The 24,053-nt window shown below is 41.7% G+C and overlaps 1 protein-coding gene across 1 annotated transcript; it reads left to right on the top strand.

The window, feature by feature from the left end:
- Window positions 1–1,460: 1,460 nt before the first annotated feature.
- LOC137874854 (retinal guanylyl cyclase 1-like) lies at window positions 1,461–23,347 on the top strand. The gene is made up of 24 exons (XM_068713820.1): window positions 1,461–1,534; window positions 5,855–6,096; window positions 6,292–6,522; window positions 6,790–6,945; window positions 7,046–7,188; window positions 7,799–7,954; window positions 9,533–9,682; window positions 11,469–11,688; window positions 11,954–12,029; window positions 12,227–12,311; window positions 14,576–14,692; window positions 15,018–15,101; window positions 15,301–15,477; window positions 16,786–16,939; window positions 18,687–18,830; window positions 19,060–19,208; window positions 19,352–19,515; window positions 20,209–20,332; window positions 20,421–20,489; window positions 20,669–20,843; window positions 21,225–21,323; window positions 21,418–21,503; window positions 22,643–22,728; window positions 22,906–23,347. Exons 2-24 carry the CDS (start codon window positions 5,856–5,858, stop codon window positions 22,991–22,993), a joined length of 3,174 nt encoding a protein of 1,057 aa, XP_068569921.1. The 5' UTR covers window positions 1,461–1,534; window position 5,855; the 3' UTR covers window positions 22,994–23,347.
- Window positions 23,348–24,053: the final 706 nt, after the last annotated feature.

Genomic DNA, 24,053 nt, shown 5'->3' with positions numbered 1-24,053 from the left:
CTGAGTGGTCAGAGTGCCTTTGAGCCAGGCACTTCTCCTGAATGACTCATTACATTTCCATCTGAGCAGCACTTTGACCCAGCTGGCACCATCCCAGTGTTCAGACCCATTCAGGCTCTTCTTCAGGCAGGTTAGTGCAGGTCTAATCTTGCCCCTATTCCTGGCCCCAGACCAGCTGGGAGCTGTGATCTCAGAGGATGGACATAATCCAGATCAGGATTAACAGATCAGCCTCCACCAACAGAACTGACAAGCACACTCTGCAACACTAGAACTCTGCAGCACTAGATCTCTGCAGCACTAGATCTCTGCAACCCTGCACAACTCTGCAACCCTGCAGAACCCTGCGACACTGCAGAACCCTGAAACACTGCAGAACCCTAAAACACAGCAGAACCCTGAAACACTGCAGAACTCTGAAAACTGCAGAACTCTGACACACTAGAACTCTGAAGCACTGCAGAACTCTGAAACACTGCAGAACCCTAAAACACTACAGAACTCTGAAACACTAGAACTCTGAAACACTGTGAAATTCTGAAAGACTAGAACTCTGAAACACTGTAGAAGTCTGAAACACTGCAGAATTCTGAGACACTATAACTTTGAAAGACTGCAGAACTCTGAAACACTGCAGAACCCTAAAACACTGCAGAACTCTGAAACACTAGAACCCTAAAACACTGTAGAACTCTGTAACACTAGAACCCTAAAACACTGCAGAACTCTGGGACACTATAACTCTGCAGAACCTCTCGGTTGGTGGTTCTGTGTTGCTGTCCATGACGTGGTTAACGTCGGTGTGGTTTTGAATCTTGGGCTTCACTTGTTTTCTGTAACGCTGACTTCTGGGTGTGTCTTCAGAGGTTATGAAATGTGATTTAGTCGACAAATTGTTTGTTTACTTTTCTCTTGATTGGCATGAACTCAGCTGCTTAGCAGCCAAATGTAATTTTAGCAACTTTGTTACGAAGCTAACGTAGCTAACATTAAAACGATGCTTGCTGGTTATAACTTATCTCTTTAGCTAACTGATCAATAGAGCTAGCAATCAACTTAGAACTGGTAGCTAATGGTGAAGTTACCCAGTTCTGCGCCTCGTTGTAGTTCTAGTTGACCCACACCTCTTTGTCCTGTTGGTGAAGCAATGAGGTGCAGAACGTATTGCTGAACGTGTTGCTGATTGTGTTGCTGATCGTGTTGCTGATTGTGTTGCTGATCGTGTTGCTGAACGTGTTGCTGAATGTGTTGCTGATCATGTTGCTGAACATGTTGCTGACCATGAGAGGCGATTGTAAACAACAACAGGTAAGATGGTGATTCTGTCAGTTATGACGTCACATCTACCGTTTTATGCCTCAAACGCTGCAGAACACTGACTGATGCAAAAATGTTTGATTTGTTTTACTCAAAGTTGAACACACTCACCTGTGCACAGGTAGACCGTCTCACCTGTGACATGGGAGAGAGGTTGATGACTTCATCAGTCAGGAAACATTAAGTTTGAGGTAACAACCTCAGAGAGATTCAACAGGTAAGAAGGTCAGACCTTCACTCTCTCACACACACACACACACACACACACACACACACACACACACACACACACACACACACACACACACACACACACACACACAGTCATCCTCTCATTACAGACTTAACTGAAGCCAAACTTCCTCCTGAACTCTAAACAAGATTAAGCCAAAGCCTCTGTGATGTCTCTCTCTCTCTCTCTCTCTCTCTCTCTCTCTCTCTCTCTCTCTCTCGTTCGACCTGAAATCAGCTCTTTCTGCAGCTCACCGTTCATTTGTTCTTCTGAAGGAATTTTTCTTTATCGATTGAAATTTTTTTTGTTTTGACAGATGAATCTTTGAGTGAAAGGTAAACACTGAGTGTGTTAGCAATAGTTTGTCAGTAGGTGGTTTCATGTAAATGTTCTGAGATGTTTAAATGTGTGATGTGAAGGCTGTGTAGTTTCAACATAATAGCTTAGTTTGTTAGTTATTATGTTGGATGTAGTTTTATACCTACAGGTGCTTTACCCACCCCCTATTAAACAAGTTTAATTTAGTAAAACTGAAGATAGAAATAGTCAGGTTGTATCTAATGAAATTAAAAATGTCTTATCTAATGATATGATGATGAGACTCAAAGTGACAGAATGAGAAAGTTGTTTTTAATCAGCCAATCAAGGAGCTGCAGTTTTGTTCTGACATATTGAATTTACAGTGTGTGTGTGTGTGTGTGTGTGTGTGTGTGTGTGTGTGTGTGTGTGTGTGTGTGTGTGTGTGTGTTTGTGTGTGTGTGTGTGTGGTTTAATTTGATTAGATTAAAGGTGTCAACTGAAGCTACTCAGCTCTGATTTCACCGTGAAACTATTTAACGATGAAATCTGATGAGCACGGTTTTATCTGAAGAGAAAACACGTTTTTTACTGAATATTTATAATCTTGTAATATATAATGTGGTAAAGGTGTACTCTTAAAAGTACCTGGCCATCCCAAAGTCTCTGGTTGGGTCTCTTCTACTGGAGGATTTCAATGCTCAAGGGGGCACTGGAGAAACCTGGAGGAACTGAGCCTGATCTGAACCCAAGTGGTGCCTTGTTGTTGGACTTCTGTGGTGGTCATGGGTTGAATATAACAAACACAAGGTGGTTTATACGTGTACTAGAGACCAGAACACCATAGGTACGACTTTGTGGTCGTTTCATCAGACCTGCAGTCGTATGTCTTGGACACTCTGGTGAAGAGAGTGAAAACTTTAAAGAGTCGAAAGCAAAAGTTATGAGCTATAAAAACAAAGTTGACGGGAGAATGTGCTCACCTGTACGGAAAGAGGGATCTCTCATTTTTCAGCATCTGCAGCAGCATAACGTGCGTCCACATATTTCATCAGTGCAGAGGAGAGAGTCGTACTACCGACACATGTGGCCGGCTGTGGAGCTGTTGAAAGGACCATTATTGGTAGAAATCCAGGAAAACATCAAACGGCAGAAAGAATTTTAGAGCAGCTTAATTTGTGTATTTATTTATTTGATGAGGACAGACACCGGATACAAAATTAAAACAGCTGTCCAAGGAATCTATCAGACTGTGTCCAGGAGCGCAATGAAGCTGGAGACATTCTGCCTCCTCCAGTGTCTTCATCTTCACCACATCTTCATCTTTTCCACATCTTTATCTTCACCACATCTTCATCTTCACTACATCTCTATCTTCATCTTCATCTTCACCACATCTTTATCTTCATTACATTACATTACAGTCATTTAGCAGACGCTTTTATCCAAAGTGACTTACAATAAGTGCATTGAAGTGAACTACTAGTCACCAGAAGTCATAAGTACATTTCCTTTTACAAACAAGCATCTAAGAGCAAGAAGCAGAGCATAACTCAGAGCCAAAGTACAGAAACAAACAAAAACAATAAGTTCAACAAAGTAATACGAATACAATAAGTGCTGAGTGGAAGGCTCAGCTTAGCACTTCCTGAAGAGGTGAGTCTTCAGCCTGCGCCAAAAGATGGGCAGTGACTCTGCTGTCCTGACGTCAGTGGGAAGTTCATTCCACCACTGTGGGGTCAGGACAGAAAACAGACGTGACCGGGTCGATCGGCCGCCGGGACCTCTGAGCGACGGGGCGACCGATCGCCCCGAGGCAGCAGAGAGAAGTGGTCGGGCGGGGGAGTAAGGCTTGACCGTGGCCTGGAGATAGGAAGGAGCTGTTCCTTTCACTGCCCTGTATTCTAGCACCAGAGTCTTAGACTGGATGAGCTCTTACAGGGAGCCAGTGTAGAGAACGGAGAAAGGAAGTTGTGTGGGAGAACTTGGGGCGATTGAACACCAGACGAGCTGCGGCTTTCTGGACAAGCTCCAGAGGTCTGATGGCCGTCGCCGGGGCTCCGGCGAGTAGAGAGTTGCAGTAGTCCAGACGGGAGATGACAAGAGCCTGGATGAGAACCTGCGCCGTCTCGTCAGTCAGGAAGAGGAGAATTCTCCTGATGTTGTAGAGCAGGAATCTGCAGGAGCGTGTAACCGATGCAATGTTTGCTGAGAATGACAGTTGGTCATCCAGGGTCACACCAGGTTCCTCGCAGTCCGGGTCGGCGTCACCACGGTATCATCAATGGTGATGGACAGGTCCCAGTGCGGGCAACCCTTTCTCGGGAGGAACAGTAGCTCGGTTTTGTCTAGGTTGAGCTTGAGGTGGTGTGTTGTCATCCATTTCGAGATGTCAGCCAAACACGCAGCGATGCGCGTCTCCACTTGGGTGTCACCGGGGGGAAATGACAAGACCAGCTGGGTGTCATCGGCATAACAATGGTAGAATCCAGTCCAACAACAAGGCACCACTATGGTTCAGGTCAGTCAGGCCGTTCCTCCCATCACCATCACCTCCTCCAGGTTCCTCCATTGTTCCACATGAGCGTTGAAGTCCCCAATAAGAACTATAGAGTCCCTGGCGATGCCTTTCCAGAACACTACCCAGGGACTCCAAGAAAGCCGAGTACTTGGGTAACCCTAACTCCTAACTCCTAAATACTGTGTTGTGACATCATCATGTAACCCACCTGTACCTGACTGTACTGTGACATCATCATGTAACGGAGTGACTGTGGCTAAGTGGAGAGCGGGGCCGCCTTTCAATCAGAGGGTTGGCGGTTCGATCCCCGGCTCCTGCTCTACTAGTCTCATGTCAATGTGTCCTTGAGCAAGACACTTAACCCCAAAATGTCTCCCGTAGCTGCGTCTACAGTGTGTAGATAGATACTGAATTGTAAGTCGCTTTGGATAAAAGCGTCTGATAAATGACTGTAATGTAATGATGTAATGTAACCCACATCATCATCTGTACTGATGCGCACGTACTGAGTTTTTTTCCATGTCATCACCATTCATGTTTAGGAATATATTTAATACATGAGCACAAAAAAAAGTCCCCTTGCGGGATTAATAAAGTAACTCTCTATCTATCAAAGCTCTGCATGGATTGAGCCTGTGGATCTGGAACCGGATTGTTGCATTTAAATAATTGTGATCTCAATATTGACCAAAATAATTGTTTCATATCTACCATCAGATTATGAATTACATTAATGACCGGGTGAGACTTAAAACTCTGAAACTCTGGAAGATGACATCACACTGCTGGGTGATGTCATCAGGTAAGAGTGATGTCACCAGGTTGATGTTAACATTTTGAATGGTGGTGATATGTCGTTTCCTCCCTCTCGGCTTGTGTTAAGAGCGTTAGCAATGTTGCTATACTTAGTGTTCTTAGCACTTAGCATTAGCTAATAATGTCAGTCAGCATTATCGTGATTTAGAGGTCAGTGGTCACAGCAGTCAGCTGGGTTCACACTCTGTGATTGGTCAGTTTGAGACGAGACAGAAAGACAAACTGTCTCAAACTGTCTCAAACTGTCTGACACTGTCACAAACTGTCTGACACTGTTTGACACTGTCACAAACTGTCTCACACTGTCACAAACTGTCACAAACTGTCTGACACTGTCTGACACTGTCTCAAACTGTCTCAAACTGTCTCAAACTGTCACAAACTGTCTCAAACTGTCACAACCTGTCTGACACTGTCTGACACTGTCACAAACTGTCTGACACTGTCTGACACTGTCTCAAACTGTCTCAAACTGTCTCAAACTGTCTCAAACTGTCTCAAACTCTCACATATTTAATCTGATATACAAATATTCAGTTTGAGTTTCTGAAAGTCATTCACTACTTTGAGACATTTTCATACTAGAAGTAACTCTTTTTGAACAGAATCATTTTTATTTCCCACTCTGAACAAATTAAACTATTTTTTGTTATTTATTTTCTAAAATCCAGGATGCAGCTTCCCAGGTGGTTGCTAGGGGCGTGGCTGTGGTTGCTATGCATTCCTGAAATCTGGACAGCGACCTTTAAGCTGGCCCTGATAGGGCCGTGGTCATGTGACCCCATGTTCTCCCGGGCGATGCCAACCGCAGCGGCTAACCTGGCGTTGTCCCGTTTACGGAGCGACATCAGTCTGAGCAGAGGATACTGGTACGACATTAAGCTGCTGGATGAGGACTGCTCCGCCTCCAAAGGTTTGCTAACCAATCAACGAAGAATTCATCAATTCAATCATGAGCAGAAAGATGAGATACAATTTCATTATTAGATTGTGATATAAAATATGTGGATTAAAGTAAGAAACCCTCACATTTATTCCACTGATTCCTGGTTGTCTCATTAAAGGTTTTACCATCACCTGTGACTTCTTCTTCTTTGCTTTATTACAGCTCTGACAGAACTTGGGGACATGGAGGGTTATGGCCACGCCTACATTGGACTCTTTAACCCTGCCCTCTGTCATGCTGCCTCCTTATTGGCTCAGCACTGGGAGGCAGGGCTTGCCTCTCCAGGCTGTCTGGATGCTGATTGGCCAAACCTGGCCCCCGTCACTCCTCCCAGCAGAGTCCTGTTCACTGTGCTCAGATTCTTCCACTGGGCTCACGTCGCCGTCATCTCAGGTGAGTGTGTGATGTCATTGAAGGGTGCAGCTGTATTCTAACATGAAGAGGTGATGTCACTACAGGGTGTATTTTAACATGAAGAGGTGATGTCACTAACATGAAATGATGTCACTGTAGTGTATTCTAACATGAAGAGATGATGTCACTGTAGAGTGTATTCTAACATGAAGAGGTGATGTCACAGAGGTGATGTCACTAACATGAAGAGATTATGTCACTGCAGGGCTTCTCACTTTGTCTTTTCCCTTCCTGTTTGGTCATTAGCACCATCTGACCTATGGGAGAGCACCGGACAGGAAGTGGCCTCGGCGCTGAGGGCCCTGGGCCTGCCTATTGGTCCGGTGGTCACCATGGAAACAAAGAACAAGGGCGGACCCCGGGAGGCCCTCAAATCTATCAGAGAGGCCGACAAGGTCAAAGGTCAGAGTTTAAATGTTTAAAACTTTTAAAAACATATTTAACAGTAGAGTCCAAATAGTTTCATTATATTATTTATAAACCGTTAATCTTTATCTTTCAGTGGTGATAATGTGCATGAGCTCCGTCCTGATTGGTGGAGAGGATCAGAGAGAGCTCCTATTGGCTGCTCTGGACATGGGGATGGTTTCCGATGGCTACGTGTTCATTCCTTACGACGCCCTGCTGTACGCCATGCCGTACCAGGTACTTTAAATCACTTTAAATCCAAACTGATCAATCAATGACGTCATCAATACTGATTATACGCAATGTAACTATAGGTTATATACAATTATACAACAAGCAGTTCAGACTAAGCAACCTGAATTGTCAATTCAACATTTAGAATGTGCTGAAATCATCATGTCACACCTGGCTATATATATATATATATCTATATATATATATATATCTATATATATATATATATATATATATATCTATATATATATATATATATATATATATATATATATATATATATATGTGTATATATATGTGTATATATATATATATCTATATATATATATATATCTATATATAGATATCTATATATCTATATATAGATTGAGCAACAAGGTTGAGCCAGCAATGCAGTTAGTTTTTTATATGTGGTATTTATTCAGTTTGGTCGTTACTAAACATTTCATTACTAGCTGATTGATTGTTTTCCTCTTATTAGTCAGACCCTGGGTCTGGAAAGAATATGAGTATATTTTGATTAATTTTCAAACAGTGAGTTCTCTTTCTGAATAAACTTCATTTGAAGCTGAATTTAGTTTTTGTTTCCTGGTTTTCTCCTCTGTCCAATCAGGACACAGCGTTCCCTCAGCTGACCAATAGCACGCAGCTTCGTCACGCCTACAGCTCCGTTCTGACTGTTACCATGGCGTCAGACCAGAGTTTCTACGAAGCTTTCCGTCAGGCTCAAATCAACCGAGAGATCCGCTCTGCTGTGACTGCTACTGAGGTAAGTACACAAAGAATACTACCACACACTAACTACTACTAAACACTAACTACTACTACAATAACGACTACAGACTAACTAATACTACACACTAACTACTACACACTATCTACTACTACACACTAACTACTACTACACTAACTACTACAGACTAACTAATACTACACACTAACTACTACACACTTACTACTACTACACTAACTACTACAGACCAGCTAATACTACACACTAACGACTACACAGTAACTACTACTACAATAACTACTACAGACTAACTAATAATACACACTAACTACTACACACTCACTAATACTACACACTTACTATTACTACACACATACTACTACTACTACTTCACATTAACTACTACTACATACTAAATACTAAACACTAACTACTACTATACTAACTACTACAGACTAACTAATACTACACACTAACTACTACACACTAACTACTACACACTTACTACTACACACTAACTACTACACACTTACTACTACACACTAACTACTACTACACATTAACTTCTACTACTACATACTAAATACTACTAAACACTAACTACTACTATACTAACTACTACAGGCTAACTAATACTGCACACTACCTACTACACACTAACTAATAATACACATTAGCTACTACACACTTACTACTACTACACACTTACTACTACTAACACTAACTACTACTACACACTAACTACTACTACACTAACTACTACTACAATATCTACTACAGACTAACTAATACTACACACTAACTACTACTAAACACTAACTACTACTACACTAACTACTACTATTACAATAACTACTACAGACTAACTAATACTACACACTAACTACTACTAAACACTAACTACTACTGCACTAACTACTACACAGTAATTGCTACTAAACACTAACTACTACTGCACTAACTACTACACACTAACTAATACTACACACTAACGACTACAAAACACTAACACTAGCACTAACACTAACTACTACAATAACTACTACAGACTAACTAATACTACACACTAACTACTACTAAACACTAACTACTACTACACTAACTACTACTACAATAACTACTACAGACTAACTAATACTACACACAAACTACTACTAAACACTAACTACTACTAAACACTAACTACTACTGCACTAACTACTACACACTAACTACTACTAAATACTAACTACTACTGCACTAACTACTACACACTAACTAATACTACACACTAACTACTACAAAACACTAACTACTACTACAATAACTACTACAGACTAACTAATACTACACACTAACTACTACTAAACACTAACTACTACTGCACTAACTACTACACACTAACTACTACTAAACACTAACTACTACTGCACTAACTACTACACACTAACTAATACTACACACTAACTACTACAAAACACTAACTACTACTACAATAACTACTACAGACTAACTAATACTACACACTAACTACTACTACAAAACTACTACTACACAACAACATCAATACAACAATAAACAGAATAATACAATGACAGTAAGTAAACCCTTTGATGTACTGTATTCTGTCTGCAGGTGTCTCCGGTCTTCGGGACCATCTTTAACATGGTGTACTTCGTTGCTAAGGCGGTGGAGGAACGTCGTCAGGCAGGGGGCGGGCACTGGGTGACGGGCAATCAGATCGTCCAATCAGATGGAGGCTTTGATTTCCAGGGCTTCAATCAGGTCAGAAACAATAATAAAAATAAGTGTCAAAACAAATAATATTTGTTTTGACACTTATTCACTGAATGTAGGTGACCTGAAACTTAAAGAAGATAATAAAAGAATAACGAAGTGAAATAAAGTGTCGAGAGGGGAGGAGAATAACAAATGTTTCAGACTTCATAGCAAAGCTTTGTTTTGGTACTTTTAATTAATTCAGAACAGCCTCGATAGCTTCATTAGTGACTCTATTGTTGTTGTTGAGACTCCTGCCTGTCCCTTCTGGTGCTTATTGGAAAATTGCTTGATTATTTGCTGATTACTTTTTAATGAAAAAAACGCTGTTTCATGTCATGATGCCAGACGACTCAACCTTGTTGAGTGGGCGGAGTCAAAGGTCTGGACCCAGACAAGAGCTGAACCTGAACCCTAACCTGTGGCAGTTTCATTCAGTTAAAAGTCTGTATTTAAAAAGTGAAGTTTTATGTATTTCTTATTAAAAAGTAGGTCCAGGTGCGATATAAATACTGTGAAAGTATCAAGAGAAATATTTAGAAACTTTCTTCAAACGAGCTGCTTGTGATGTTGCAACTTCTAATATAGAGACCAAAATAATCATTACTATTGTTATTTGTGTATGTGAATGACATCAGCAGACACGATGTAAACATGGAACCAAGCTGTTGCTTAGCAACACAATTCCATTGAAATGCACTAAAATTGAGTGTTTGAAAAAAAGGTGAATACAGTTATATTCAGACAGACAAATGACAAAAATGTTTGAGGAGAAACCTCAAATATAAGTTTGAAATGATTTGTCTCTTTTAATGATGTTGAAGAGAGAAAGAACAGAAGAGGAGACAAAACGTTCCTGATGATGATGTTTCATCAGTAAAGTGTACGAGCTACTGCGATGTCTCCACCAACACTGACAAACCCTAACCCCTAACTCCTAACTCCTAACCAACACTGACAAACCCTAACCCCTATGAACGGGTCTAGGTCTGCGTTATCTGGAGTATGAATGGATTTTTGTAAACTATGACCGTGTGGTCATGAGTCACATCTCACTGTGCACATAAACTACAGTTCAGTTGAATAGTGATGTGCTGTCGATGGTTCTGTCTCACTCACGTCTCAAAGCTGTATTGTAGGTGCTTTGTGTCACTTTTTGCACCGTACAGACCGACTGCCAGCAACTCTGTTAAAGACTCTTCATCTTTCTGTAATTTACTGTTGTTAAACGTTTTAGATATCTGTGTCACAAGACGGCTTTGGCAACATTTTCTTCTGATTTATAGAGATGGACTCAATCTGCAGAAATGCTCCAAAGTACCTCTAGATTTATTTTAATTATTATTATTATAATAAGTGCAGCAGCGTACAGAGAGACAAGGAATCAGAAAGTCTGAGAGTTCCAAATCCTTATTTAACTTTTATTTGTGGTCCTTTGCTTTACATCCTTTGTGTATTTGGTTCCACTTATCAAATAGTGCAGCTTGGTGTATCATCTCGTCAAAGTCCTTGTATGTGCAACATACTTAGGCAAAAACATGATTCTGATTCTGATCATTGAGGAGATGTGAGAATTTTTCTTCTTATACTATTATGGCTAAATTTGGTGCAATTGTGTCAAATTTATTATCCGTTTGGTCTCTGAAATATATGAAGTTCCTCCAGAGATCCTCTCCTCCTGTTTTTATTTGGTTTTATTTAAGTTACATCATCAGTCACATGATAAACCAGTGATGATGACAATGAGGAGGAGGAGGATGTCATCACTTCCTCTCTTCTTTTTCTTCCTCAGGTGTTGTCTGGAGGTAGAGAGGGGCGTGGCCTAGTGGCCGGGTACGTGGTGTTGGACAGCGATGGCGACCGACTCGTGCCGACACACTCGCTCGCTCCGACACACACAGATGGAACGGTCGGAGGTCTGAGACCGCTGAGTCGCTCCTTTACCTTCCCCGGAGGAAAACCCCCCACCGCCAGCTTCTGTTGGTTCAGTCCAGACGAGGCCTGCAGTGGGGGTGTGTTTACTGGCCTACAGGGAGGGTGGGAAGTTTGTCTATCCTAGATTCAATCCAGACAAGGCCTGCAGTGGGGGTGTGTTCACTGGCCTACAGGGAGCGTTGGAAGTTTGTATAACATGTACTCTTATCAGCTGTGTCTGTGATGGTGTGTTCATGTGCTGCTGGGAAAGCTAAAAGACTGAAAGTCTGAGCTTCTTCACTATGTAGTTTAGTTTTGTTGATCAGTAGGACGTGAAACTTAATTTTCTGTGTTTCTCTTCAGGTTTAGACTCCGTGAAAATGTTCTTTATCTTCTTGTTAATCTGCGGTATGACTGGAGCTTTAATCTACTTGATCAGGTAAACACACACACACACACACACACACACACAGACACACACACACACACACACACACACAGTCAGTCTGTACTCGACCATCATAGATGATTAAAATGATCTTTTAAGTTTAAACCTGATCAGGGCTGATAATGATAACAATGACGATGATGATGATGATGATAATACTGCTGCTACTGATAATGACGTGTGTACAGGAAGTACAAGAAAACAGCGAACATCGCCAAAATCCTCCTGACTCTGGATGACATCGTCTTCATCGATACTCTAGTCAGCAGGAAGGTAAGAAACAGTTTACTTCTCTAAAGTACCATGGAGGTACTTTTTATACTGCTACTGATACTAGTACTTTTTACACTGGAGTACAAGTATTTAACCTAAAGAATGCTACTGGTTCTAGTACTTTCTGGTTACACACATTTTTGTTGTTGCTGTATTTGAGATGTTATTTGTGATTTAGTTGTTGTTGGAGTTGTAGTTTAGTCATTGACAACGCTGTTGATTGAGTTGTCGTCTACAATGTTTGATTGAGCTGTCGTCTAAAATGTTGATTGAGTTGTCGTCTACAGTGCTGATTGAGTTGTCGTCTACAGTGTTGATTGAGTTGTCGTCTACAGTGTTGAGTGAGTTGTCGTCTACAGTGTTGATTGAGTTGTCTACAGTGTTGAGTGAGTTGTCGTCTACAGTGTTGATTGAGTTGTCGTCTACAGTGTTAAGTGAGTTGTCGTCTACAGTGTTGATTAAGTTGTCTACAGTGTTGAGTGAGTTGTCGTCTACAGTGTTGATTGAGTTGTCGTCTACAGTGTTGATTGAGTTGTCGTCTACAGTGTTGATTGAGTTAGGGTTAGGGCCCATTCAAATATTAACACTGTATTGGTTTAACTAATTGATCTCACTCTTTGTTTGATTTGTATTTAATAACTAAATCAAATTCACTTACAGTTTAACAAGCAAAAACCTTGTAAAATACAGTAAATGACATGATACAATGTGATCATCACATTTATTTATCATGTGTATGTAAACCTGCATACAAATACAAGACGCCCAACAGGCTAACAATTCATGGAACAAATCTAGGTAATACAAGAACAAATGTAAAGGCTGAAGTCAGGCTTATTAACACAAAAATAAATAATAATTAGGTTTTACTAAATTAAATAATATGTGGTAATAAAATACATTCAACGAAAGTGGTTTGGCACCACTTTCATCTTCATTTTTTGTTTTAAATTAGTGCTGGGCAACGATTACAATTTGTAATCGCATGTTTTTTTGCGATTAATCGCATTGTTATGCGTAATGTTCAATAATTAATTCAAAAGTAGTGTATTTTATTTTAAAAGTATTGCTATATGAACAAAAGTACAATAACATTTGGTTTGCACACTTTAAACAAATCATGTTATTTTTAACAGCAGTATTCTTTACACATTAGCAGTTAAAATACAATTAATGATTCTGATAATAGATATTCAGCCGGTGTTCACTACTTTACTTTCATGTGTGTAATAGATGCAATTTGAAATATACACCTGGAAAACTGCAAACCTATCTGTCATGTTTTTATGTTTGTTAAATTCTCAGTAGGATAACTAAATTATATGCTTATTATACATGTTCCAAACAAAACAACTTTAAAAAATCTAAAAAAATAATTTAAATGAATCATTTATTTTTTGCTTTTTTTGGTCAGACACATATGCAACGCTGAGTACCGTGTAATATGTGTGGTATTAGTTATAAATGTACGTTGGTACATAGAGGGTGATAAGAAGCTGTACCTGGAGGGACTTAGGACCCAGGGGAGTGTAGGTGAAGCATGGAATGTGGAGGGAGTCTGTAGGCAGTCACGTGCGTGAAGTTATGCTAATAAAGAGTTAAGAGCAGTTTGTTCTCACGTGCTGATATGTTTATTTAAAAACACGACAATATGTATTTTGATATTGTCACGTTTGATCCTGTAATGAGACGTGTTACCGGGGGGGGGCGGGGGAGGGGGGCGGCAGGAAGAGACGCCACACAAACACACACACACACACACACACACACACAAACAGCTGTTCACCGCTCGCTGCCTGGGTCTTGTGTTAAAAATGTCCGCTTAATAATAATAAAAAACTGCGTTAATGCACGATAAAATAATTGTTGGCGTTACTTAATGAATGCGATAATAACGCGTTAACTTGCCCAGCACTATTTTAAATACTTCTCCATAACTTTCGCGACAGGTTAACAGCTAGCTGAGTGTCTTCTTCTGCTTATTGGAGCTTGTTAAACAACTGACTGATGCATTACCGCCACCAAGTGGTGGGAAGCTATATTGTAACTGAGCGTCTCATGGATAACAGTAATATCTCTGGTGTCTTCAATTGATAACCTATGCGGTCCCGCGGCCCTCGTGGCCCACAGGTGCAAAACTGAAGGTTTTCTGCGGCCCTCTAGGTGGCGGTCGCGGCCCAATTGTGGGCCGCGGCCCCATGGTTAAGAATCACTGGTCTACAGTGTTGATTGAGTTGTCGTCTACAATATTGATGTTTTTGTAGAAACTGAATGACGAATCTATCATGAGGAGTCTACTGGAAGTTAAAACGCCGTTGCGGTCGATTGCTCGAAGTTACATCCTGACAACACCTGAGAGCTCCAACATAGGAATACTGGAGGTACACCTGTACATCTACCTGTTTATGTACCTGTACCTCTACCTGTCTGTTTACTTGTACCTCTACCTGTTTTGTACCTGTACCTCCACCTGTCTGTCAAGCTGTACCTGTACCTCTTTATGTACCTGTACCTCTACCTGTCTGTTTACCTGTCTATTTACCTCTATCTGTCTGTCTCCCTGTCTGTTGACCTCTACCTGTCTGTTTACCTGTATCTTTCTGTCTTTCTGTCTGTCTGTCTGTCTGTTGACCTCTACATGTACCTCTACTTGTCTGTTTGTCTGACTTACTGACTCAGAGCTCTGATTGGTTATATTTTTACCAGGGCGACTGGGTTTGGCTGAAGAAGATTCCCGTTGAAAAGTCGATAACAGCTGTAAATCAAAACACCCAAAGTCTGTTCAGCCAGGTACGATGAACAGTACACAATAGATACACTGTTCATACATAGTGAAGACATATTATTATTATTATTATTATTATTATGTATTAATACTATAACACTGTATTTTAGTCTGATCTTCATTTTAGGGGAGATGTCACATGAAAACCTGAATAATGATATTCAACAATAATTGAATGTATTTTAAAGTTATATTTTTCTCCAGTTGAGGGAGATGCGACATGAGAATATGAACCTCTACGTGGGTTTGTTTGTGGACTTGGGAATCTTTGCTCTGGTGGTTGAACACTGTCCTCGAGGGAGTCTGGCCGACCTGCTGGCCGACAGCGAAATGAGGCTGGACTGGATGTTCAAGTCCTCCCTGCTAATGGACCTCATCAAGGTGCTGCTTGGATAGTTCCACTACTGTAGTACCACTGTTACTGCTACTGTTACTGTTGCTGCTACTGTTGCTGCTACTGTTACTGCTACTGCTACTGTTACTGTTGCTGCTACTGTTACTGTTGCTGCTACTGCTACTGTTGCTGCTACTGCTACTGCTACTGTTACTGCTACTGTTACTGTTGCTGCTATTGCTACTGCTACTGTTACTGTTGCTGCTACTGTTACTGTTGCTGCTACTGTTACTGCTACTGCTACTGCTACTGTTACTGTTGCTGCTACTGTTACTGTTGCTGCTACTGTTATTGTTGCTGCTACTGTTACTGTTGCTGCTACTGTTATTGTTGCTGCTACTGTTACTGTTGCTGCTACTGTTATTGTTGCTGCTACTGTTACTGTTGCTGCTACTGTTGCTGCTACTGTTACTGCTACTGCTACTGTTACTGCTACTGCTACTGTTACTGCTACTGTTACTGCTACTGCTACTGTTACTGCTACTGTTACTGCTACTGCTACTGTTACTGCTACTGCTAATGCTGGACCTCATCAAGGTGCTGCTTGGTTAGTTCCACTACTATAGTACCACTGTAACTGCTACTGTTGCTGCTAATGCCCCTGTTACTGCTGGTACTGGTACTGCTTATACTACTACTGCTACTACTACTACTACTTGTGATATGATTTCTTTGCTTAGTTTTTGTTAGTACACGTGAGAGATCAACTTGAGAGATTTAAGAGACGTATTAGAACAGCCTGATAATAAGGAATTGCAGTAATCTAGTCTAAAAGTAACAAATGCATGAACTAATTTTTCTGCTTCACTTTGAGACAGGATGTGCCTGATTTTTTAAATGTTATGTAGATGAAAAAAGGTAGTCCTTGAAATGTGTTTTATTTTGGAGTTCAAGGACATATCCTGGTCAAACTATATAATCATTAGATAATTGATTTATGTAGAATAACTTCAGTTTAGGGGTTAGAGTTTAACATCATGAAGTTGCAGGTCATCCAGGTTTGTATGTCCTTAAGGGTGCTTGGAGTTAAGCTATTGGTTGCTTTAGTTTGGCTTGAAGTTTTATAATTCAGTATAAATTTGATGAGTTGACTAACATTTCTTTTGTTGTGTAGACATTTATGGACAAATCTCTGGTAAACACAATAATTAAAGGGGTAGTTTTGTGTGATTCTTTGTGGAGAATCTCAGTTGTACAGATCTGTTGATGAAATCATTTAGTTGACTAAATTGCATGTGTTAGTCGACTAAGAATGTCTTTGGCCACTTTAATGATAACACCGCTTTCTGTTTCAGGGGATGAAGTACCTTCATCTACGAGGTTTGAGTCACGGTCGTCTAAAGTCCACAAACTGTTTAGTCGATGGACGTTTCGTTCTGAAAATCACAGACTACGGACTTACCATGATCCTTCACTCTCAAAACATCACCCTTCCTGTGGACCCACAAGGTAAAAAGTTTAAAGAGAGTTCTCTCTCATCATTGTTTTGAAAACTGAAACATGAAGCTGAAGATTTGTTTCCAGATGAAAGTGTTGTATTTCTTCCTTACTGACCGCCAGAGGCAGTGCTTTATACTGAATATCTTCCGTCTCGCGCATGCGTAGGTCGAGTATTTATATCAATAAAGTCACTTGTGACCTCGGATGACCCTTGCTGGGTATAAGTTCCTGTGTCATCCCTGAGATCAGTCCTGTTTCATCTTCTCGCTTACGCAGGCTAACTACCATGGTAGCATTTGCTTAAGCTAAATTAGTTGGAGCTTGTAGCCTTGTGACCACCGATCGAAGTTGCCGATCTCTCGCCCTCCAAACGCTGCGACAAGGTGTCTCTCTTAGGGGACGGCGTGTTTCGCCATTCAGGCTATCGAGCCCCAGACCAGATCTGCAAAGTTGCTACAGGTTTCCCATGCTTTTGTGACTTGGGCGGCCTCTCAGCTGACCAGCCTACGGGCAATGTATCTACCAGGAGAACGGAACCAGGTTGCAGATTTCCTCTCCCGTCACAAGCCTCCAGCGGAGGAGTGGCGGCTTCATCCAAAAGTGGTGCACACCATCTTGGGTCTCTCTGGCAGGGCAGAGGTGGATCCCTCGGAGATGTCGACCCACTGCCATCACTGGTTATCCTTGACAGAAAGACTAGTCCTCTGGGTCAGGTTTTCTCCGATCTTACCAACGCTTCTCAGAGTGCTTCAACAGGGCCACAGACTTCTACTGGTGGCCCCATTACAGCCAGGACTTGGTTCTCCCTGTTGCACAGACTCTACTGCAGGACACCCTGGCGCCTCTCCGACAGGAGGGACCTCCCATCTTAGCTAGGGGGTCGGATTTGGCATCCCGATTCCAGCCGCTTTCAACTGTGGGTCTGACCGCTGGAGGGCCCGACCCGCTGCTGAGTGGCTGCATAGAACCAATCAGAATGACTATTCTGAATGCCAGAGCACCGTCTTACCTGTCTGCAGTATGAGAACAGGTGGAGGCTGTTGTCTGACTGGTGTTCAGGTCAAAACACCGAGCACATTCACCAGATACTAGCAGCTAGCCAGCCGTTAGGTAAAGTCAAAGAAGTGGCTCATAAACAGGAAAAAAAACAAAAGAGTAAACGTTGCCACCCCCCGTGTGGTTCTTTAGCCAAGTTCCTCTGCTTATAAAATAAAATGAGGGTTATGGATATAACTACTGTTCTTTGAATCCTCGGAATCTCATGAACTCGCGATGACACCGGAACTTATACCCGGCTGGGGTCATCCGAGGTCACACGTGACTTTGTTGATATTAAAAGTTGACCTGCGAGACGGAACATATCCAGTGTTAAGCGCTGCTTCTGACGGTCATCCAGGATTCATAGAACCGTAGTTACATCCGTAACCCTCGTTTTAATCTCAGTTTGTCTGAAATGCCAAACCGAAACTATTCAATGTTAATGGGGGTGACCGTGGTTGAGTGGAGAGCAGGGCCGCCTTTCAATCAGAGGGTTGGTGGTTCGATCCCCGGCTCCTGCTCCACTAGTCTCATGTTATTGTGTCCTTGAGCAAGACACTTAACCCCAAAAGTTGCTCCCGTAGCTGCGTCTACATATAAATTTATACATGTATAAATAGATACTGAATTGTAAGTCGCTTTTGATAAAAGCGTCTACTAAATGACCGTAATGTAATGTAATGTAATGCTGCTTGATAAATAATAATCTGTCTCTCAGAGCTGCTGTGGACTGCTCCAGAGCTCTTGAGGAAGCCGGTGCGAGGAGGTTCATTTTCTGGAGATGTCTTTAGTTTCTCCATCATCATACAGGAAGTGATCTCACGAACACTCCCATACGCCATGATGGACATGCCCGCCCATGGTGAGAAAGGACATGTGTCTGACCACATCTCTGTGTACCTGTCTGTCTCTCAGAGATAGTGGACCGTCTGAAGCACCCTCCTCCTCTCTGTAGACCACCTGTCTGTCTGTCTGTCTGTGTACCTGTCTGTTTCTCAGAGATAGTGGACTGTCTGAAGAACCGTCCTCCTCTCTGCAGACCACCTGTCCATCTATCTGACCACCTGTCTGTGTACCTGTCTGTCTCTCAGAGATAGTGGACCGTCTGAAGAACCCTCCTCCTCTCTGCAGACCACTTGTTTCGGTGGATGAAGCTCCTGCCGAGTGTCTCGGTCTGATGAACGAATGTTGGACTGAAGATCCGAGTAAGAGGCCGAGCTTCGACGACATCTTCAAACTGGTGAGCTCACCACTGCCACCTGCTGGCTCATGTGTGGAACTGTCACCGTATGTTTGACTTCTGTTCATTCGGTTTTAAAGTCTGAGCACTTCATACATGTTTTACTCAGATTGTTTCTGAGAACAGCTGTATTATGTTTGCAGTTTCGGGGCATTAACAGAGGGAAGAGGGCAAACATCATTGACTCAATGTTGCGGATGTTGGAGCAATACAGTTCGAACCTGGAGGATCTGATAAGAGAACGAACAGACGAACTGGAGGTCGAGAGAAACAAGACAGACAAGCTGATCGGACAGCTGCTGCCCAAGTAAGACGCATCTCATGTAAAACTGAAATAATAAAGTCACTACATTACCCATAATTCTCCATCTGTAACAACATCACATGAGGAGGTGAAACATTCACTGAGCTCCTCTGTAACCAGTGTAACCATGACGACATGACAGGATATTAAGGTCTGTAATAGACATAGATATTCAACCGGACGAAGACAACAGAGAAAGATAAAAGCCTCCACAGGGGGGCGCCACACTGGTGAATCTATATCTATATGAAGTCTAAACTCCCCTTCCACTTCCACAGGATCTCATGATGTCTGATGTCCAGATTAATGGAAACACTTTGACTTCATGGAAGCAAGTATCGGTTAAAAAGAGCACACCTATAGGGAGAATATCATCAGACCAGCTGGTTTATTTAATACAACAAAAGGCTCCCTGGACCTGGTCTGACTCTGGGACTGTCAGGGTCTCAGGGCATATATTATAATATAACAGACCCCCTCATGTTGGTCCAAGCAACAACCACATACATTACACAGTCACCTGCTGACAGTGTGATGAGGTTGAGGTTCCTCAACACCCTTTCTGAGGTCTGTACCTCTCCTATCATTGGTAGTTATTATATATACCAGAGACGCTGCTACTTGTATCCCTGAGAGCTGATAGGCCGACTACGCTTTCTATTGTGAAGGCTTCGTTAATAATTGTGTGTGTTTCAGGTCCGTGGCTCAGGCTCTGAAGAAAGGGAAGCAGGTCCAACCTGAACATTATTCAGACTGCACTCTTTACTTTAGTGACATTGTTGGATTTACAACCATCTCAGCTCTCAGTGAACCCATTGAGGTACAAACTGTTCAAACACCTGCTGATTATCTCTGTTAGCATCATTAGAGCTAACACTGTGTGTGTGTGTGTGTGTGTGTGTGTGCAGGTGGTCGACCTTCTCAATGACCTCTACACCATGTTTGATGCCATCATTGCTACTCATGATGTCTACAAGGTAGGAACACATGCAGCCGCTTAAATGAATAAACTCATCTTTTTAGAGTTTTATTAAAAGTCACTGCAGAGTTTAAGTGTTAAAAAGACTGTGAGTCAAAGGTGACACATCAGTACATCAGTTAACATAGAAATATGTTAAATGTCGTATAAATAAACTGCTGTGTTTTGTGTCTGCAGGTAGAAACTATCGGAGACGCCTACATGGTGGCTTCAGGTGTTCCCAACAGAAATGGGAATCGACACGCAGGTGAAGTGGCCAACATGTCTCTGGACATCCTGCACTCGATAGGAGCTTTTAAGATCAAACACATGCCTGAGATCAAAGTGAAGATACGCATCGGACTTCACTCAGGTACACACACACACAGACACAGACACACACACACACACACACACACACACACACACACACACACGCACACACACACACACACACACACACACACACACACACACACACACACACACACACACAGATAGACACACACACACACACACACACACACACACACAGATAGACACACACACACACACACACACACACACACACACACACACAGATAGACACACACACACACACACACACACACACACACACAGAGCATCTGAACCTTCTGTCCACCTCTTAGACTAACCTCAGAGTTTGTGCTTGTTGCCACGGTGAATGAAAAGCTTCCGTCTCTCAAAGCTGAAGACAAAAGAAATGACGCGTCTCTCTCTCGTGTGTCTTCAGGTGCATTGGTAGCAGGTGTGGTCGGTCACACGATGCCCAGGTATTGTCTGTTTGGAGACACGGTGACCACGGCGTCACACATGGAAGCCAGCGGACTGCGTATGTAGAAAAAAACAATAACATCAATGAAAGTGTTCACATCTGAGCTTCGATAACTACTATTGTGTAACCATGTTGTGTTTGTGGTCTCCAGCCTACAGGATCCACATCAGTCTGAGTACAGTGAAGGTCCTGACCAGTCTCAAAGTAGGGTACCACATAGACACCAGAAAGGCTCAGGTACACTCACCTGCTCAGGTGTTTCACAGATGTTACCTTTTATTACATTCATACTTGTACAAAACTGTAAACGTTAGGTATTATTTACTTGTCCTTTTCAATGTCTTCGCTGTCTATAAAAACCTTTAATTGTAAATTTGTAATTCTGAAGTTTATGACTCAGATGATTAATGTCCTGAAACTGAGCATGAAATTATTTGATAGTCCAAACTAGAGCTTAAACTTACATTTTATCTATATAGCACACAATGCAAAATTACATTTTGAGATGCTTAATACATCAAAAATATACAAAATGCAACGATACAATGAAAAAACAACGATACAATGAAAATACAACGATACATTGAAAATACGATACAATAAAAAACAACGATACAATGAAAAAACAACAATACAATGAAAATACAACAATACAATGAAAAAACAACGATACAATGAAAATACAACGACACAATGAAAATACAACGATACCATGAAAATACAACGTCCATAACAATGGAAAAAGGTTGACATTTCTTAAGATTACAGATTGTGACGCCCTCAGCTCTTCTGGCATTCCAGATGCAGGGACCTTAGAAAGTAAAAGCTGCCGTCTGTTAGGTCTTAGTCCTCAGAGAACAACTGAAGCCAGAGGCCCTGAGTGATCTAGAGGGACATTGAGTGATTTTAACACCAATAAAAAGATGCTGAAATCTATTCTTAACCTGACAGGAAACCAATGAAGTGACTTCTGCTCGTGATCAGTGTAGTACATGTGAAATCTGTAGCTTATTTTCTAGCATTCTGAGTCCGACCACAAAGAAGACCATGGCAGTAATGGAGCTGATGTGAGATTCTGAATAAAAACAGGGTGTAGAAGCCAAGATTCTTTTCTAGGGGCTTGGTATTTAAAATGAGTGAACAGCTTCTCTCTCTGGAGGGTTTGACCATATTGACATTCCTCTATTTAGGATATAGCTTTCAGCTGTGGATGGACAACAAGGACACAAAATCAGACGTTCAGCTTCTCAACTGATCAAGTGTCCTGGGTTAGGTGGTGTTAATATTTTGGGTTAGGTGGTGTTAATATTTTGGGTTAGGTGGTGTTAATATGTTGGAACACTAAAATGTGATTAAACTAAATGTTTGTTTTGTAGGTGAAGGGCACAGTGGACACATACTGGTTGATGGGTCGAGAGGGTTTTGATAAACCTCTTCCTGTTCCTCCAGACCTTACCGGAGGGTAAGAACACACACACACACACACACACACACACACACACACACACACACACACACACACACACACACACACACACACACACACACACACACACACACACACACACACACACAAACACTTCATCTGTGTAAGTAAACAGTTACCTGTCTCTCTCTCTCTCACCTGTCTCACTCTCAGGGCCAGTAATCATGGGATCAATCTGGATGAGATTCCAGTTGAAAGAAGACAAAAGTTTCTGGACCGACAAAAGAAGATGAAGAAATGATGCCAACGTACGACCACAGATACACACATATTTATTATACATGAATTAACACACGGATACACATATACAGAAATGTATACATTAAAACACACACACACACACACACACACACACACACACACACACACACACTACCTCAAGGACTAGAATTGTCTTTACAGGATTTTATCACCTGGTGATACATTTTCAGCCCAACTTCGTGGAATGTGAACGAAGTGCTGAATGGACATTTTGCTTCCTGTTTGTGTACAAAGAACCAATAAAAGAAGGACGGGTCATTACGTCATTGTGACAGCATTGTGATTTTGCAGTGATGCCAGACTTTGGTGCCAGTTCTGTGGAAGTTGACTTTAAACCATCATATCTGTGTTTTTTGTTTTGAAAAATGCTTCCATCAAATAAAAATAATTATAGGATGACTGATGTTGTTGTTTTTCAAAATGTGTCTGTTTGTTTTGGTTATTATTAATCTCCACAGATGGGCTAGGGAATTCGGGGTTTATTTCCCAGCTTTTTCATGAGAAGTAATGGGCCCATGGCCCTCGTTGTAACACAGTTGCTATGTGTGTGCCCTAGCAGTTGGCCGTAATATGCCCAGGGCGGTTGTCCGGAGGTGCTGTATCCGCGTAATGTGCCTCCTTTGTGGGCATGGGCATTTTGGGCTCGGGCAATTTGTCAATCCATTCCAATACTCTGTAATCTGTCAATACATCCCAATACTCTGACAATTTTCTAAAAAACTCAAGTCAGAGAACCAGGCACAGAACGGGGTGTGCTGCCTGGCAAGTCCAGTGAGCTCTGCACTTGGTCGGATGTCTTCTCCCAAACGTGTCCTTAACTTTTCATGATAGACAATTTTTTGAAAACCTGGCTTTTCAAATTAAGTACAAGATGGCTTGGTTACCCCCTACCAAAATGGGTCACAACGGGATAGGCAAAGTTCGAAAAGCGTTGAAGGCTTTAGCGCTTTTCGAACTTTGCTTAGAACGTGTTCAAATACTCCATAGTTTTTTCGAGTTTCGTGCCCCTGGAATACCAACTCTAAAATAAGAGCTGGAGC

This window comes from Cebidichthys violaceus, unplaced genomic scaffold (genome assembly GCF_023349555.1).
Source record: "Cebidichthys violaceus isolate CVI_PGR_0920_01 unplaced genomic scaffold, fCebVio1.0.p SCAF_19, whole genome shotgun sequence".
Classification (NCBI taxonomy): Eukaryota; Metazoa; Chordata; class Actinopteri; order Perciformes; family Stichaeidae; genus Cebidichthys; species Cebidichthys violaceus.
The sequence above is the reverse complement of the archived record's forward strand: the minus strand, read 5'-3'. Positions and strand labels throughout refer to the sequence as shown.

Coding starts and splice junctions, on each gene's coding strand:
- LOC137874854 (XM_068713820.1), top strand. CDS start 5,856: ATGCAGCTTCCCAGGTGGTTGCTAGGGGCGTGGCTGTGGTTGCTATGC. Junction 12,312..14,575: donor ATACTCTAGTCAGCAGGAAG/GTAAGAAACAGT, acceptor ATGTTTTTGTAG/AAACTGAATGACGAATCTAT. Junction 15,102..15,300: donor CCCAAAGTCTGTTCAGCCAG/GTACGATGAACA, acceptor ATTTTTCTCCAG/TTGAGGGAGATGCGACATGA.